A 19,493-nucleotide genomic window follows, 5' to 3' on the forward strand; every position below is an offset into this window, starting at 1 on the left:
CGTGTTTTCTTGTTGCTGTTTAAAGGTCAAATGGCTGGCGATCACACACGGCTGGAATTCCACAACATAGAAACAGGAATAATAACAGAACGGCGCTACCTGTCTTCTGTGCCTTCTAATTTTATTGGGCATCTACAGAGTCTCACATTTAATGGCATGGCATACATTGACTTGTGTAAAAATGGAGACATCGATTATTGTGAGCTAAATGCAAGATTCGGGTTCAGGAACATCATAGCAGACCCTGTAACCTTTAAAACAAAAGCAAGTTATGTTGCACTGGCCACGCTACAAGCGTACACATCTATGCACCTTTTTTTCCAGTTCAAAACCACCTCCCTGGATGGATTGATACTTTTTAACAGTGGCGATGGAAATGATTTCATTGTGGTTGAATTAGTGAAAGGGTATGTATGGATTAGCATAACAGCAAAACCAGTCCATTCAAAGTGTGTATGCAGGAGGAATACACGGGAAAGTTTAGGATGCAAATCTCCTTTTTCTTTTTTGTTTTTTTTTTTTGTTTTTTTCTGACTGGATAGATGTGATGGATAAATGTTTCTTCCTGTTGAACTTCATGTGCTTTATTGTGACTCTTTCTTTCAGATGAAGCTAGATGCCTGAAATGTATGAAAGTAAATAATAGGTATAACTTCTCTGGTGCTTACCACAAAGAAGTGCTAGTTTGTAGCCTCCCTCTTGTTCTCTCTCTCTACGTATGTATGCATGTCTTGGTACGTGGAGTGCTCGTTGCTTTCCAGAAACTTGGGACTGCACCTCAACTCATCCAAACGAGTGGCAATTTCTCGGAATCACAATTGCTTCCACATCTGGCATTCATTGTTGTCTTCTGGTTTAGCCAGCGCTGCTGAGGAGTACAAGCAAATAGAAAATATTAGACATATTAATTATTGCCCCCTTGCTATGTAAAGAAAAAGGAAACTTTTCCAATTTTTTCTCTTTTCCCAGGTATTTACACTACGTGTTTGACTTGGGAAACGGTGCCAACCTCATCAAGGGAAGTTCTAATAAACCTCTGAATGACAACCAGTGGCATAATGTCATGATATCAAGGGATACCAACAACCTACACACTGTAAAGATTGACACTAAAATCACAACACAGAGCACAGCAGGAGCCAGAAATCTAGATCTAAAAAGTAAGTACAGTGATTCTTGTATTAGCTACAGTGAGGGCCATTACAGAGTAATAAACAGAATAAATCACATCTGTAAAGTAGTATATAGTTTTGTAATATTGTATGAAACCTTTTGTTTTATGATAATCAGCATGATCACAAGAGACTACACCACCTTAACCTGACCATGCCAGTTTAGAAGTACTTCTGCACAGGTTGGTACAACTGTAAACATGTGAAGATCCCATGGGAATAATAAAAATAAATTAAAAAAAAAAGGTAGGAAATTATAATAACACAAAGTGGCCCATATAAACCAAAATATAGTTGAGGGACTCAAGGAGGCTTACAATGTCTATGTAAAAACTTGACTTTTACATGACCATAGGTTATAAAAGTAGCATAACATACTCATGTAAATGATGAGTATGTAATAATTTCAATTGCAGGTGGGGTAAACTTTGTAACCAGCACTAAACCTACATGTTATAAATCCAGCTAGATTCTTATGATCTATTTTTTATAAACATATGTATATTTTAAAATAAGTGATAGTAATGAGTTGTATGGATGGGTTTCTGAAAAACTAATTTGCATCTGAGGAAAATATCTTTTTGAAAGGAGGTATACTTTTAAAATAATGACTACCTAATCAGACAAAAGAATTTATGTCCTGGTCATGTGGAAAAGTAGTGTGTATTTTACCATTTTTTAAAAAGACTCTTGGCAGGAAAACTGAAATTTCATAACAGTCAAAGAAATATGATATTTCAAAAGCCAGGATGTTCAAAGTAGATATTAATATTCCATCAAGAGCTTATTCCTTGCTGAATTTTCTTTTAACTGCCTCTGAGTCACAGATAATGAGCTGACCTTGGTAATTATTCTGGATTTTGTGATATTTTACATGTTTGCCTCACTTGAAAGTGCTATTAAGATTGTAAGAAAGGCTGTGAAAACAGTATCCTGATATGTCATAATCTTCAATAAGAGATTTTTCTATTTAAAACCCTGGCATTTCTGATAAAGTAAAGTAGCATTTGAAATTTGTGCCATGCTATTTCTCAGGTTTGCATTCTTTTAAACATCATCGACTTTTTTGCTGATAAAGTGTAATATTTCAACCTTGTTTTTGATGCTGTAGAAAAAGCATCCAGCTTGTTCCTTGACATTCTTGAGGAGGCTAGTACTGCTTATGCACATCTGTATGTCTTTAATATGTTTTCCTCTTCTCCTAGTAGTTAAATCAAGCATGAGTAGGGAAAAAAGAAAAAAAAGAAACAATCCTGTTGCGAGCTGATAATTAGCACAGCCAATTTATTCGGCGTATTTTTCAAAAGGGTCGGTCCTTGGTGCGCTGGTTTATTTAAGGCAAGGGGCTCAGGTTCTCTCCATGTGCTCGCTGAAGGCACTAGAGAGCGCTGTGATCTCACCGAAGGCGCTGCCAGGGCTGGGCAAAAAAAGCAGCCTGCAAAACCCAACATCCCTGAGCATCCCTTTGTGTGCGGCGCTTTGAAAATGCGACTTTCGCCTTACGCTTTTGAAGTAAAACTGTATCCATAGCTGCCGCGTTTTCTAACCTTGAATTCCTTCGGAATAACAAAAAAAAAAAAAAAACACCAAAAAAAAACCCCACAACGGAATGAGGGGCATGAAAAAAGAAACCATACTGAGATTTGAAGAGAGTAAGGTGAATTGTGTTAGGTGATTTTCTGTAATTTACCACCCAGGGAATGTGGATAGTGAAGGAATAACAAGCCTGACGTGTTCAGTGCAGGAATTTATAGCAAACACCTCTCTAAAGCTGGTCTAGCACACACAGGTCCTCAGCATCTGTCTTCTCTTAATAGTATGCCTCATTTTATTTTATTGTTTTAGATGTATTATACTATATTTTTCTCAGCCAGCTTCCTTTAAATATGGCACAATGTATATCTTGAGAATTTTGGTTTGATTTGGGAGGGGATTCAAGCTGATATTTTTTAGCCAGCAGGCTAAAAGGGAGAAAAAAAATCACCTTTCATTGCTGTTTTTCCTTCCTCAGTATTTAGTATAAATTATCTACTGTAGTTGCTTCTTTTCTATTTTAAATCTGTGTTGCAATGGCACTTTTCTGTTGTGCTACAAACCCTCCATATACTTTCCTGATATAAATAGTTACAGTTAATTCATTGTCCTATGCTATCTTAGCAACAAAGCAAATGCAAAATCACACTTCCTGCTATCAATAGTGTATTGATGATATCAATAGTATCTGCCTAACCAGACATCAATAGTTATTACTGTATCTGCTTAACCAGAGTTATCATTAGGAAAATATAAATGTGAGCAGATAGTTTGAAACCTGCAGCCATTCTGAGTAATTGTACAGTTACCAGATTTCTGATTTTGAAATCCAAGCTCATCCTTGAAAAAGAAACCCACTATATGTGAGTTTTTGCAAATACACAGTGAATTCAGCACAAAGATAAGACACAGATTGTGTTGTTGAGCCTGCACAGCATGGAAGTTGTCTGGGAGAGCAGACAGCTGCCATAAAAGTATGGGAGAGAATTTCCAATATATGTTTTCTTCTGGGTGTAGGATTTTGCTATATAGCACAGAAAGTTCATTATCACATATCAGTTCCCCGCATAACCTCTGGTAAAATTTCAGCAGCTACCTGTGGAAACACATATATTACATCCTGCAGCCTAATTATTGCTGCAATTAGATGGGTAAATTATAAATTGGGGACAAATAAATGAGTGAAAATAATTCTGTGTTTGGATTCCAAGAACTGTGTTATTTTTCCTCAGAGGGAAAATTAGCAGAGTATGCTGAGGTGCAGTTCTAGCAATAACCCGTAAAGATAAATGAGTCTGAACAGCAAAAGCAGTGCAGCTCAAGCCTGCCAACACAGTTACACAGAAAATTTCCTTTCATATATTTCAGGAGCAGATTCCTTGTCCTGCTCTCAGGATAGCTCAGATGGTTGGCATGGCTGCAATGCAAGGCCTGAAAGAGTTGGGTGGAGGGGAATTCTTGGTTGTTGTACTTGATGCTGTGCTCTGATGTTCTGAGGGGTCTGAGTAGCCTCAAAGGGCACAGGGAAAACAAGAGAAAATTATTTATTTGATGGAGTGACTACATTGGTGGACAAGGGAAAGATTACAGGTGTCATTTGTCTGGACTTCTGTAAAGCCTTTGACACAGTTAGCCACAAGATCCTTTTCCCCAAACTGGAGAGAGGTGGATTTAATGGATTTAATGATGGTGGAGAAAGTGGTAGGACAGTTGCATCCAGTGGTGATGAACATCTCAAAGTCCTGATGGGCAGCACTGACAAGTGGTGCCTCTCAGGGGTCCCTGTTGGCACCAGTGTTATTAAATACCTTTGTTATTGACACAGAGAGAGGCACTGAGTGCACCCTCAGCATATTTGCTGGTGACACCAGGCTGGGTGGTGTGGTTGGCACACCTGAGGACAGGATGCCATCCAGAGGGACCTGGACAAGCTGGAGAAGTGAGCCCATTGTGCTCTTATGAGGTTTAATAAGACCAAGAGCAGGTGCTGCCCCTGGGACGGGGCAAACCCAGGTGTCAACACAGGCTGGGGGATGAACAGATCAAGAGCAGCCCTGCCCTGAAGGATTTGGGGGGCTGGATGTGACCTGGCCCCGTGTGCTGGCAGCCCAGAGAGCCAAAGGTGTCCTGGGCTGCAGCAGGAGCACCGTGGGCAGCAGGGCAGGCAGGGGATTCTGCCCCTCTGCTCTGCCCTGCTGGGACCCCACCTGGAATATTGCATCCAGCTCTGGGCTCCCAGCACAGGAAGGACAGGGAGCTGCTGGAGCCATCCCAGAGGAGGCCACCAAGATGATCCAAGGGATGGAACACCTCTGCTATGAGAAAAGGCTGAGGGAGTTGGGATTGCTCAGTCTGGAAAAGGAGAAGGCTTTGGGATCACCCAATTTTTGGCTTCCAGTTCCTGAAGGAAGCCTGGAAGAACACCAGAGAGGGACTTTTTTACCAGGGCCTGTAGTGACAGGATAAGGGGAATGGGTTCAAATTGAAAGAGCAGATTTAGGTTAGATATTAGGAAGAAATTCTTCACTGTGAGGTTGGTGAGCCCCTGGCACAGGTTGCCCAGAGAAGCTGTGGATACTCCATCCCCAGAAATGTTTAAAGCCAGGTCAGATGGGACTCTGAGCAACCTGGTCTAGTGCAATATATCCCTGCCCATGGCAAAGGGGCTGGAAAAAATGATGGGTCCATTTCAACACAAAACCATTGAAGGTCCATTTCAACACAAAACCATTTTGTGATCCTTGTTCCTCTCTGTTGCCAAAGAAATGTTGTCTCCCTGTCTCAGGCTGTGAGTTTTACAATGCCTATAATGTCTCTTCCCTCTTCATATATTTTTTTTTTAGTGTGGTAAGGGAAACTGTAGTTCTGTCAGAAATTATTTTATTTTATAAGTACTTGAAGATGCATGATCTGCTTCCGAGGAGGAGGACATCCTCAAGCACACTTTATATCCACTTACCTGCTAGGGTTTAATCTTCCTCTTGCTTCTCTCCTACACATATAGGCAGTATTTTAATCCCCAGAGCTTTCACATGCTTTTTTAAACAGCAGGCATAAAAAACCCCTGCAAAATCCAATCAGAATTCTCTTGGAATATCCATCAGAAAATTAAAATATATTAGCATTTTAATTGTTTATAAATTGAAATTAGAAGCTGAGATATTGTACTTTTACCAAACAAGAAGGTAAATCCTGCTGCAGTTATTTTGAACTGAATAAGTAGTTACAAACTTTTATATGAGTTGGTAGTTTCAGTACTTCAGTATCCAATCCAATTTTAAACTTTCCAGATCACAGAATATATTCACAGATCCTCTAAGATAATATGCAATCATCCTAATATTGATATTGGGCTAACTATATATATGTTTTAGAAGGAAATCACCATTCTGAAAAAAAGCCTGCACAGCTCAGCATTTATGGGTTAACTTTTGCTGCCTGTGCATCATTTCATTAGTCAAGACCTGCTTTTTTGAACTGACATTCATAATTTTGACTTGTCTCACTGTCATCATCTTTCCTGTGGCCTTCCCAAATGTCAGTTTTAGAGCCCATTGTAAGTCATATATTATTCCTGGGCTGTTATCTCACTGCATCCCCAAAAAATGCTATTCCTATTAGAGCACACATCAGAATCAGCCTACTTGGATTAAAATAACCTGTCTAGATCTCCTGTTGTCTGTTTTACTTTCATTTCTATATCTCTTCACTGGCCCCTAGCTTCCTTTATTCTTTTGAGATAGGGCTGCTGCTTCTATCTATGTTTGCTTTTCCATTTGCTGTTTTGTCCAATATTGTGAAAACAGACTAGACTGAAGCACCTGAAAGAAAAGTAGTTCTATTAATTTCTGGTATCACCAGTGGTTTTGCAAATGCACCAAATTGGAGCTCTTCAATGTGCATAAAGATTTTCTTGGAAATTAATTCATCCTTGTAAACTTTGAAGGCAATTAACTAAATTATCAGTTGATCTACTAGCCTGGCATATTCATTGATGATTTGCAATAGTCCCTTAATCTATTGATATTTCATTTGCCTGTCAAAGTAGGTTATTCATGCTGAGCTAAATTAGTCTTGATCATAACGAGGAATTCCTGTTTCAGCAGTGGAAATTGAAGTTGTGGTAATTTCATGTAATATTTCTCTCTGCTGTTTTATACTGAGGCAGTTATTATTGTTGCCTCATTATATGATTTTTTTTCTCTAAATTGCAAGGTCTCCATCAACAGCAGTGATCCTTTATATTTTTATCACTAGAGAAACAAAGCTTTCAGAAGCACAGAACATTGTACAAATGAGCAAGTATTAATGCTTAAATTTCTCAAATAATCATGCCTGAACTAAATGCAATGACCTTGCCAGTGGGCTGTGAATTCTTCACGCAGAAATAATATTCTGTTCCAAATACAGAGTTCCAAATATTGTCAGCAGCAAATAGATCTTCCCAGTGTGACCTATTGGAGCAGACACTGGCAAATGCAGCTGTTGTCTTCCTGATAGTGAAGGAAAGCAGGCTCTGTACAGAGGAAAAAAAAGGGACTTAGACCTGAGAACTCTTCTTTGGATCTTCCTATGTAACAAAGTTCTAGGAGTAGCAATAGGTTATAACAGGATAACAATGGGTCATTGGACAACCTGATCTAATGGGAATTCATTTATCCTCCTTCTTTTACCACTTTTCACACACTACTTGTAAACAATGCTGTCTATCAGGTTGTGAAAATAATTTTGATCATGCTAAGCCTTCAGAAATTGTATCCAAATTACCAAAATTATAAGATGGGGTAAAAAATGGAAAATCTATTCCAGTAGTTCTAGGTTAAGCAAAGATATTCTAGAACTTGCACTATGAAGTCAGCAGCAATGCACTAGTCTGTCAGATCAGTTCATGGTGAAAGGGTTTTTGCTTTCTGCCTCTTTTCCCTTGTTTTTCTCAGTCTTTCATACAAATATGACTGGATAGATTTGCCTTCATTCCTACAGCTGTTTGACTTGCAGGTTATTGCTGCTGGTAGTTGTGGAATTTCTTTCAAGCCTTTCTGGAACACCAAGTAAAAGTTATGTTAAGAATTATACAAGAAACATAGATGCTCTTAAAACTTACCAAAACCTCTGCATATTTTGTATAAATATGCATCCACTGCATCCTAGCCCCTCCACAGATACACAGAGTGAAGAAGCACATCCAAAATTTGCTCTAGAATGAGCTGCTGTGAACGCTCATTAACCTTGGTATTTTAACTGAGCAATCCTTTTTGCAGAAGGGCAGGTCCATGGAATATCCTCAGAGTCTGAATGTGATTGTCTTGATCAAATGAAATATTGTATAAAAACTACCCTCTGCCAGCCTGCATTCAAAATGAGAGTGTTTAGCATCTCAGCTGGTTGGTAGCTTTATGTGGAGCTCTAGCCAAAGGAAGAGTTTTGCAGATGATGATCTCTGAGGTCTACTAGGTCTGTTGGAAAGAGGAATTCCTCAGTATTTCAAAAGCAAGCTCTGTTAAGAGCATGTATTGGCTGATAAAGCAGAGAGGGAAAACACTATAGCAGGAGGAAGGGAGATCTGAGTATGCTGTGCCATGCAAATGCCAGCTTCGTTAGATTCTGTCTATTTTTGAGGTGTGTGCAATGCCCAGAAGTGGTGAGAACAGGAAAGAAAGGAAGGACATTTGATGTGCTTGAATGACTCACCTCTCCACCACAGCCATCCCCCCCATGCAGAGTAATTGGCCCAGCATTGATTATGTGGGAGATGGATTGCCACGCGCATTTATATGGCAATTAGATTTTATTATTTACCATTTAACATGCATCACCAACTCTCCTCACAGTCCATTGCACAAAGCAGACTGCTTTGGTTTTACATCTGTTTAATCTTTTCCAATGCCAGTGCTCTTCATCTGGTCTTTAGTGGGGGTAAAAACAAGCAGAGAGAAACAGAGCACCTGGGACTCTGAGGAATATTGTTCTCAGGAAAATGTTAAATGGAGAAATTTTCAGATGTGAGCAATTACTTTTTGAATCTCTCCTTTTGTCTATTCAATGCTCATCTCCTGAGGTCATTGTTGTGTGGTTGCTGTTTCTCACACACCAGCACTCCCTGTGACACAGCTTTACTTGCCTGTGAAACATGGGCTCGTTTGTGTAACCCCTGAGGAGCACTAAACTGAGTTGAAAATTGTAGTAAAAATGAAATCTGAGCGCCGAGAGGTGGGTGCAGAATTCGACAGCACATCCAGCAGAGCATAAGGAAAAGTTTCTTGGCAGAAGAATATTTGTGGAACTGTGGAAAGTCTTCAGTGTAGTTCTGGGTAGTAGATGGAACCAGGAGATTGGAGGTGGAGCAGCACCTGTGTCTCCACTGTGGAGTGCCGCAGAAATTGGTGGCAAGTGAAAACTGGAAGATGCTTCTCCTGGTGCACCCATCAACTGTAAATTCTTTCTGGTACCTCTTAATTCTCCTTGCCTTTTTTTTTCCTCTCAGTGTGGACTACAAGGCAGTGCTACAGTGAAATTGTAAAAAGAGCAGTAAAGCATCACTCAAAGGGAGAAATATCTTCAAAGTTCAATTCTCTTGACAAATAACTACAGTATGTACTATTGTGCCACTAAGGGTGCCTAAAGAAAACCCACAATGTCAGCATCTCAGTGCTGGTGATTTCCTTTTTTTTTCCTTTTCCTAAAACATTTAATGGTGTATTCAGGCAAGATACTGAAAGCAGTGTAGAATTGGGGTGAAAAGATCTGTTTCTATATTCCTTCCCAAAAGAGTGACTTGCTAACCTAGAAATTCTTCTTTATTTTTTCCTTTTTATTTGCCTGTAAACATTTTGCCTTGCTTGGTTATCAGTACAGGGAGTGTGAAAGATGAAAGCCACCACGTGTCCCATCATAAAACAGCTTCTTGCCTGAAGTATTTGAAAGGACAGATAACTCAGCAGAGCCTGGACAAGTAAACTAGCCACCCTTTCCCTCTTTAGGTGAGAGAAGGTCTAAAAGTGAAAGAATTCATCACTCCAATAGGAAAAATATTTGAAAGTACTATTTTTCTCTAAAAAAAAATCACATCAAAACCAAAAGGCATCAACCACAAATCAATACTGAAGCTACAGAACAGACTCTTTGAAGTGAGTAAGTGGACATAAAACACCAAGTTTACATTTTCATGTCTTCTCTCAAGTGCCCTGCCTTGCAAGTGGTAGACAGAATCCAGTCATGCTTTGCTCTAGCAGCAAGCAGGCCTGTGAATGCACAGCAAAGTGCAAATTCTCTGCTGCAAAGGGGGCTGGAAAAGCCATATGCTGGAGCGTATGTGCTGCAGAAGCTGTGTGGATGCAGCATTTAAGCCTTTGTCAACAGTTCTTCTGTTTATTAATGGGCTATGATCACAGCAGGCTTCTTGGTTTGTGGGGGAAAAAAAGAGCAATTATGTCTCATCAATGCTTTTTTTAAGGAGCAAATGCTTCTTTGATATGGAACGAAGAGCAAATGTTTGCTCAGGATTGATGGAGGTGAGGAGAGGCTCTGGAATGACCATTCACCCACTATTCCTTTTCCAATGTGTGTGCTGAAATTTGAAAGTAAAACCTCCACTGTTCTCTGCCTATTGCCCAAAGTAAATGTGCAAAGGTGGGTGATTCTGTATGCTGGGGAGGTGAGAAAGCCAAGTAGGCTCCCATGTTTCAGTGAGTGTCAAAGACATCTGGAAGCCTGCCTGACATTTCTGCTTGAGACAACAGCCCTTGACTGGTGACCAGGATGGTGTCTGTTCTTTTAGTCAGTGCATATTCAGCTTGTGGAGAGCAATTTATTTTCACAATTCAGTTGCCTTAAATACACCATGAGTTGGGATTGTGTGGGTTGTCTTAGGATGAGTTCCACCATGAAATTTGTAGTGCAATTATTAAGATACTACAAAGTGATTTCTATTGATCTGGTAAGAGCAGCTCATCTGTTTTAGGAGGGACTGGAATAAAGAGAACACTTTTTTCTTTTGAGATTAGACTTTCCCTATGGCATTTCTCAGTCTTTGCAGTCCTCCTTTGTCTTTGCCTGCCTGAGGGAAGAAGCTGTTTTATGCTTGATCATTTTGAACTAGCATATTTGGAGAAAAGTGTGCCTGACACCTTGGCTTCACCACAGCCAGATGTTCCTTTGTATTTTTGTGTGTCATATAAAGGAATTGTGGAGATGCCTGCTGTGTTTTCAGAATCCACAAAGGGTAGTCAGGGCTATCCATCTGCTTCCTGGGGAGTGACACCACCCTAGTACATCACAGAAGCACTCCCAGACCTAGCCATGGTTGTGACTTAGTACAATGTTAGAAACATGATAAAGCGACTTCTTCCAAAATGAAACAGAAATTAGGAGAATAACAGAAAGTACTTTTAAAATCAGCAGCACAACAAGAGATTGGGGGAAAGAATGTCTGCTCTTGGAGAGAATGATGGATTTAAAGGTGCTTTTGTTCAGGCATATAAAAATATTCCAGAGATATTGTCTTTATGGATAATGAAAAAGACAAGCCACAATTCCTTCCACTGTTGTATTTCCTCCTTCTTTTTCTTTTTTTTTTTTTTTTTCATGAGACCATATTTGAATGAATAGTTTTCCTTTCTTGTCAGCAAAGGTGTTCAAGAAATAAACACCAGATATGTACACAAAGCTCACAGATGTAGGACAGTAAACAAGTCCAGCTATATCCTGGCTAACCTACTTCTTGCCTGATGTCACAAATCTTCTGTACCAGCCTGCTGCTGTTTTGTTAAGGGGTCCAGGTGCCCCAGTCACACCTGAGCAGCATTCTTATATTGTTACCATCATAAGCACATGGAAAACAATTCCCTCTCTACTTATGTTTGAATGCAATGGTAGCTGTCAAATGAAGTTAATGGGTTTTGCCCACCAGCATATATCATGTAAGAATTCTCAGGAATGGAGAAGAGGAGAAAAGTCTGTGAAGTGACCTGTCAGCAATGTCACTAGTGCCAGATAATAACTCTTAATAACTGCTGTTAGCTAGTCAGAAAATAGAACAGCATCTTCAGTCTTTGTTTCGCATTTCTTTGGTTTAGCATTTGCAAAGTTCTTATTTTGAAGAAATGCAGAGGCTTGGGATAAAAAAAGATGAGCTATTACAGGAGGACTTGGCATTTGTTTTACCAACAGTTGTGTGTGACTCACTGTTGTGTGGTGTTCTGTGTGCTTTTGCATAAGTGTGATTCCAATAATGAATACATTGAGAACTCGGGTTAATTTATTAGCTGGCAATTTGTTTCTGTGTTAAATTTACTTGTTATTAAAGCACAAATCAGCTCTAAGACAGAAAAGAGATTAATAGGTGTAAACAGGAAAGATCCTGTTGGAATAGCTGAGGATCTGCAGTACCTGTAAAAGATGTTAATTAAAACCACTAAAATCTTCCCTTTAGGAGTGCTTATGGCATAACTGAGCAGTGCCATCACTGCCATGAGCAGGACTAGCTCTGAAAGTGACAGTGCTGCATTCCAGCTGATTCCTCTGCCTGCCATGAACACCTTTTTTTCCTTTTTTTTCTATTTTTTTTTTTTAATTTTCCTCAGAAAAAAAAAAAACAAAGAGAGGAAACAATTCTCCCACTCAAAAAAACAAACAAAAAGGAGATAAATCTGTGCACTGACTCTGAATGCAAGAAAAAAGAGGAGAGTTGTTAGATCTGCTCTCAAGTAAACTGTTTTATTTGAAGCTTTTCTAGAAGGAAATCTTGGGTCACTCTATTACCTCACCTCTTTCTTTACTGCTTGCAACTTTGCCTATGAAAATTGGCGTATCTTTTATGCAAATTTGTTTTTTTCCTTTATAAATTAAAGAAAATCAGGATTAATATGAGAAAAATGAGATGTTTTCAGGAACACATTTAAAAATCAAACTGAGCTTTAGAAGAGAACATGTACAAGGAAAGCAGGAGCTGAACTTTAGTTCTAGAAATGATGGTTACACATTTTCAGTGGGTAGCAGTGTGGCATTAGTGCTGCATTTAGGCTCCAGCCAGTTTCCACAGTGTCAGAAGCTTGTACTATTGATCTGGTGAACTGTGGTACCTTGTTTCATGAAATAACTTGCATGGAATTCACCCCTGTAAGTAGGCAGCTGCACTACAAGGGATTTGCTCTGGAGTAAAATTTCTAGTAGTGAAGCTGTACTTACATAAGAAGTAAGAAAGGGAAAACCTGGGAATTTATATTGCACTATGATGATTCCTCTGATCTCTTTTAGTAGGAACAGGGAAAATCTTTTGTCTTTTCTGAATATCTGCCATCATATATTTGAGGTAAAATTTAATTAAGAATATTTTCTGCAAACCTGTCTTGTCTGAAAGTCTAATGGATTGAGTTGTGTTGGAAACTACTTCTTCATTGAGATGAACATGAAAGTAGCATGTGATTAACTGAATTAAAAGTAACAATGCAAACATTTTGTGATGGCAGATAAGAAAAATTTCCAAGAGAAAAAATTAACTGACTTTAAAACAAAAAATAAAAATCTGAGTTTTAATTCCAGAGCTTAGCAAAATTTTGTGCCTGAGAGAAACTGCTTTTCATGCCAGCAGCAGCAAACTCAAAACACATTTGGTATTAAACATTTGATATTAAATCTGGGAAGATTACCTCATAGTCATAAAAATACTTTTATATACTTTATAAAAGGTGAAGTCTAATAGGATGGCTGCTGAATACATAAGATATCTATTTGTGTATTAGGTGCACACTTGATTTTGAAAAGCAGAACTCAAAGTTATTTTGAACATCAAAAAAATTGAAATATTACCCAGAACATGTATTTGTAAAAATTGTATCTTTAATAGTAGGAAACGATCAGTCTAATTATCAACACTCTTAGCAGCTTATTTAGACTCAATATATTGTACTTCACTGCATATGGTACCTATTTGGCAATGTTCCAGTGTATATTTTCAAGAGAAATCTTTCTGAGTTCCAGCTTATATGTTGGCACACTGACCTGGATTTCTGCTAGCCATCCATCATAGCTGGCAGCTGCTGCATGACTGGATGGAGCAATCTCAATGGGCTTGAGAGATGGATATCAGGAATTAGCAGGGGATCAATCTGAAAGGTTGTGGTTTTAAAGATGTAACTAATCACAGAATAAAAAGGGTTGCTTGGACAGTATATTTTTAAAAAGAGGTTACACGTGTCACGTGCAATAGATCAAGTTTAACTTTTTTATCATAGAAGTGATTTTCTTAATACTATTCCCTGGAATGGTTTCCCTCTTTTAAGCCTATTTGGATCAGTTAGATGAATTATCTCTCTATTCTGAGCTGGCAGTGACTGAAGGCACAAAACTTCAGGAAACCTGGAAAGGTTTTGCTCTCTAGATGCCCCGTCTGAGAAAAAGATGAAGAACCTTTATCATGAAACAAGTGTTTTAACTGTTTTCAGTTCAGCAGATTGAGAAATGCAGGAATCTTTCTGCTGTGAATGAATTAGATCCCATTTGTGGGAACAGATGGATCACCATATTTTAATCTGTTATGTTTAATCTCATGCTTGTGAGATTTACATTGTACCTCAGAGCACTAGAGGAAAGCAAGATCTTATTTTCCAAATTATCTACATAGAATGGATAAAGTTTGAGGTGTCTTAATAAATGATGCTACAAAGGTTGCTAAGACTTTTGGTTGGGTTGCTTATAAATTCTATATGTTAGTAAGCATTTTCCTCAGCATGTTACATTTTCTCTGTATTTCACTAATTCAAAGGCAGTTGAATTTTAGGGATGATATGTGGTGACTAAAGATTTTTGTCAGTCTTACAGACATTTTTTTCATTTCAGGTTATTTCCTCACGGGTAAACTGTGCACCGTTACAAACAGCACTAAATTGCTGTCTCTTTCAAACAAGAGGAGAACCAGGAAAAGGTGTATCTGTGATTTACACCAATCAGAGGGGGACTAAAACTAGCCACATGGGGTGGTGGCAACAGTGCATTCTGAGTTCTGTCACTGTAAAACCTGCTGACAAAGCTCAGAAATCACTTAGGAAATCAACAGTTTTACATTTGAAGTCGTGCAGAAACACTCTTTGTCACTAGACCACCTGGTCTTGTGCTCTAGGCTCCAAAATCAGGCAGACTGGGGGTTGTTCTGGAAAGCAGAATAAAGATTAGAATGTATGTTCAGATAAACTGCTGCAAATTTGTGCTGGCAAACAAAATACATCATCAGTGAGGATTTAATGCCTGGTTCAACCCACAGCCTGACACTTGAGGCATACTTAGGGAGGTTCTCATGGTTGTGTTGGATTGAAAGGTGACTGTTCTCTCTGCCAGACACACCCAACACATGAAAGAAATGTAGAGCCTGAATTGTTTTGAAACAAAAAAGCATCCTTCCCTCGGTGTTGAAGAGGAAAGCTAAAGTTATGTACTTTTAAAGTAAGTCTCTCACTGAGCTAGGAATTACTTGAAGGGAAAAAAGCCCTGGTTTTCAGTCCTGAGTAAGTTGCCTGAGGTTCATCAGAGCAAGCTGTTTGTTATAGGTGTCTGTCATTAGAATAATTTTTGGCAAGAAAATTCCATTTGCTCAGTGTTCATATTGCTGTTTAAAGACATCTAACTCCCCTTGCTGCCAGATGAGTTTCAGTGGGGATAGCTGGTCATTTTGCTGTTTAACAATGGCATCTCCAAGTTTCTCCTTTCATGTGTCCCTCAGTCTTTTATTTCTTGGTGTACTTCTGAATGGATGATTCTGGATGCCTAGACTTCAGGTGGATCCTGCTGCCTTTATCTCACTGTGCTGTGTCCATCACTGGCGTGGTCTGTGGCCAGCCTCCCTGAATATTGAACAATGACATGAACAAATTGCATATCAATTATATGAACAATTGTGCCAGATGAGTTTCTAGGCAGGGATTCTGTGATTTAATCCTCCTCTCTGCAATAGATGCATGTTTCCTGACCAGGGGGAGTTGGCACATGGAAATCTTGCCCAAGTACTTCTAAGAAATCAGCCATACAGATTTGAAGTCTATGTTTACATTTGAAAAAATACAGTCCTGCAGTGCTGTAGTATCTTACATGTTACCAGTGTTTCTTTTCTTCTACATTTACTTCAAAGATTCTTTTTTGGACGTATCTGTCATTCAGCACAAAAAGGCCAGAAGATCAAGCAGGTCAAAGGTTCTGCTGGTTCTTTTTTTTTTTTTTTTTGTATCTAACATTTATTTCTCCTGACCAGGTGATTTGTATATTGGAGGAGTGGCCAAAGAAATGTTTAAATCCTTGCCCAAGCTGGTGCATGCAAAGGAGGGGTTCCAAGGCTGCCTTGCATCAGTTGACTTGAATGGACGGCTCCCTGATCTCATCTCAGATGCTCTCTTCTGCAATGGGCAAATAGAAAGAGGATGTGAAGGTATTAAATATGCTGGTTTTGTTGTTTTTTTGGGGGGGTTTTATACATACATATATATATATATCATAGAGAAAGTACTGTGCCAATCCTGCAGGGCTTTTTTGATATTTACACTCCATATATCAGGAGGCTATATTTTACCTGCTTCTAATTGATCTTGCTTCACCCCTTCTTACATAAAGGCTGTGTTTTTCAGTATTATGGAGACAGGCATATGCCTGCCCTAAAGCACAGAGATTAATCTGAGAACATGACTTAACTTCAGAATGTTAAATGTAGGTTCCTTACCTCCCAGTAGCAAGATTTTTTGCATGTGTTTTGTTTACTACTGATGTTTTTTAATTAATGATAACAACAGTAACAATTAACTTCAATGAAGTTCTTTATATCTCCATAACACTCAGGCATTAGTTAATGCTGAGACATTAGCTAAGTAATTCCAATTTTAAAGCAGACATTTTTTGAGTTGGTTAATTCAAGGCTAATTTATGAAACTTTTTAATACCAATCTTCTATCTTCTGTATTTTTGCTCACCCCTTGGATTAGTATTGATATGAGCCTTTCTATCTGAAATCAGTAACAGACAAATATGTTTTATCTCAAAATATTATGTCCTTATTGACTCATCTGGTATATCATGAAATTTAAGTGAGGACAGAATTAGAAGAAGTGTATTTCTAATTCAGGAATGTCAATCTCTAGCTATTTTTCCAGCTGTCATTTGATCCCACATTATTTTTGCTATGGTTTATGGAATAATTTGAATACATTTTCTGTCATTGCATATCTAATTTATTCACATAATTCTGGATTTTGTGTTTATGTTCATTTTTATATGTTCTCCCTTCTCTCAAGTGCCATTCTTCTCTGGACAGAAAAATGTGTAAATGACATTATAAAATCTATTTCAAGTTGGCAACGTAATGATTTTGATATCAAGTTTGTTAAGTATGCAAATTGACATTGTAAAAATCTAAGGAGATCTGGGGGGTTCCTCAAGTTTAAGGAGATAAAGCTTCCTGGTGGATAAAGTCTGTCCTCTTTTGTTGTGCATTTGGACAATTGGAATATTCTTTACCTGCTACTTTAGATTGGCAATATAAGTTCTGTTGTTAGTATATAGAAACTGACACTAAAGCTACAGGAAAATAGAAGATGGGAATTTTGCATATGTCTTTCAAGTGCAAAAATATGTATTAGTTTGCCACTGAGTTTAGCAAATTATATTCTGCTTTCTGAATGGTTTTAGCAATTCCATCCCTGCACCATCCCTCCAGAGAGTCAAAGTATGTCTTAATTCCATTATGCATTTCATAGCTTCTTTTGAAATTATGTAATTTCCTAAATGAATTTTCTGTACTTCAAAGAAATTCTGCCACAGGCCCTGGTGTGTGAGTTCACCTTTTAAACCACTGGCACAACTCAGCTATTGGTGGATTTAGTCAAGCTACCAACAATTTAATAAAGGCCATAAAGCTATTGTCCTTTTTGGTAGAGAGTGAGGTTTTTCCAACACCAAAATCACCTGACACAAGAAACTGGTCCAACCAGATGTGCTGCCTGGCTCCCAGAGAGCTGCCCCCTCAAAAGTCTTCTGCCTGCAGAAGGAAATCTTTAGCAGCATGGAATGAAATATCCCCTTCCAACCTTTCTGCTTAATCTTGCAAGTTATCTCTTCCATCTCACTTGTTTACTTCAAGTCCTCATGTCTGACCCATCTGTCAGTCTTCTGTTTGCAGACCATTGATTCAGATTTCCAAAAAAAGTGTTCTGCCACTTGAAAGATGATTTAGGTCATTTGTGAATTTGGGTGCCTCCTGGAAAACCCTAGCATTCCTCCAGCTGCTCCTACCTCTGCTGCTGTGTCCAGCCAGGACTTCTCCATCCCTGCAGAGCTGAGAGTCCTGCACCAATCTCACCCTGCCACGGGATGTGTAAGCCCTGGAAGTTCTCTGAGACCTTGTGTCCAAAGAGCTCAGGACACGGCAGCAGAAGTAATTTCAGAAGTGTTAATCACCAACACTCTCAATCCCAAGGACAGCTGGCATTTGCCCAGGGTTAAGACATCAGGTTCTGCAAAATCTGTCCTGAGAAGTGAGGCACTTGGATTTGTTGTTTTTCAGATTTACAGGATTGAATTCCCCAACTTTCAGGTACATATCAAGGGGAAAAAAGCCCCAAAAAATCTTGTTCTCTCTTCTGTCAAATAGTCAAACTCTGAAGCCATAATGTACTTCTAATTAATTTTATGTGTTAGATTTTGTACTTAAAATATTTATTTTTCTCAATAATTTGACAGTAATAAGGGCATTAATCATTTTGAGCAAGGTCACCCATGGGATTGCTGTGGCATGTTGGAAGGTTTACCTTTTGAAGCCTCAACCACAGGCAGAGAGATATCTCTATCATTGAACACGAAACATCATTTACACTTGGCAGAATCCACCTTCTTGACAAATTTTCAGTGACTAGAACAGATAGAAGCTAGCAGCTAGAAAGATAAATATGCTAACTAGCTCTAGGAATTGTTAATGACAAACCCCAAAGCCAGGTTGTGTCAACACAGTTTTCCTCCAGCCAAATCAATTGTACTTCCTTTTCCCACTTAAAATATGATACAGCCATAATTTTTATATAGTTATAGGAAAAATGCACAGTGTGTATATGTACATATAAAATGCAATTTGTGTATTGTACGAACTGCATGAAAAAATCACAATATTAACATACATGAAGATTTTAAGTGGTAAGATAAGAAATTTGTTTTAATAACATATTGTAAAACATCTATGTGTCAGTTTGTAGTGTTTATTGTGATATATAATGTGTGCAAGCCTTCATATAGGACAAATGTAAAGGAGATCCCAAACTCAGTCAATTAAAACAGCTGCAGTGAAGACTGAATAAATAAGAATATTTAAAAAATTGAATATGAAAAAAGAAAAAGTGCTAGAGAAAGGGTGTGTTACAGTGTTTTTGCTTACTACTTTAGTACTTCAATAAATAAATAAAAGCTGAACATATTAGGGTAAATATCATTGTATTTACCACCATTAAACAGTTTTCTGTTCTTTGAGGAAAAATAATCTTACTTCTTCTAAAAGAAATGCTTATTTGCAAGCTAGTCTTGATGGCAATTTTAGAATAATGACTAATATAGATAAGCCAAGAGTGCTAGGAATCAATTTAATACAAAAAAAAAAAAAAAAACCCTCACTTTTTTAGCAAGATTGTATTTACATTTTTTTTCTAAATATGTGATTTCACATGCACTTCCTAATGTGCCTACAGGGTCCTTCAGTTTATGTACTTTCAAGTCCTTGTGACTTCTGCTCCACTTTTGCAAAGATGAGGAAATTCAACATTGCATAACTAA

The 19,493-nt window shown here is 38.4% G+C and overlaps 1 protein-coding gene across 9 annotated transcripts in view; it reads left to right on the forward strand.

Annotated features, from left to right (window-relative positions):
* The window catches only part of NRXN1 (neurexin 1), a 668,036-nt gene that overhangs the window by 312,877 nt on the left and 335,666 nt on the right, over nucleotides 1–19,493 (forward strand). For all 9 annotated transcript variants that reach the window (XM_030236511.2, XM_050972677.1, XM_030236512.2 and 6 more), the window contains 3 exons: nucleotides 26–407; nucleotides 970–1,160; nucleotides 15,943–16,116. In XM_030236511.2, the coding sequence (XP_030092371.1) occupies nucleotides 26–407; nucleotides 970–1,160; nucleotides 15,943–16,116 (747 nt within the window). The remainder of the gene's footprint in view (nucleotides 1–25; nucleotides 408–969; nucleotides 1,161–15,942; nucleotides 16,117–19,493) is intronic.

Source organism: Serinus canaria, chromosome 3 (assembly GCF_022539315.1).
Source record: "Serinus canaria isolate serCan28SL12 chromosome 3, serCan2020, whole genome shotgun sequence".
In the NCBI taxonomy this organism is placed as follows: domain Eukaryota; kingdom Metazoa; phylum Chordata; class Aves; order Passeriformes; family Fringillidae; genus Serinus; species Serinus canaria.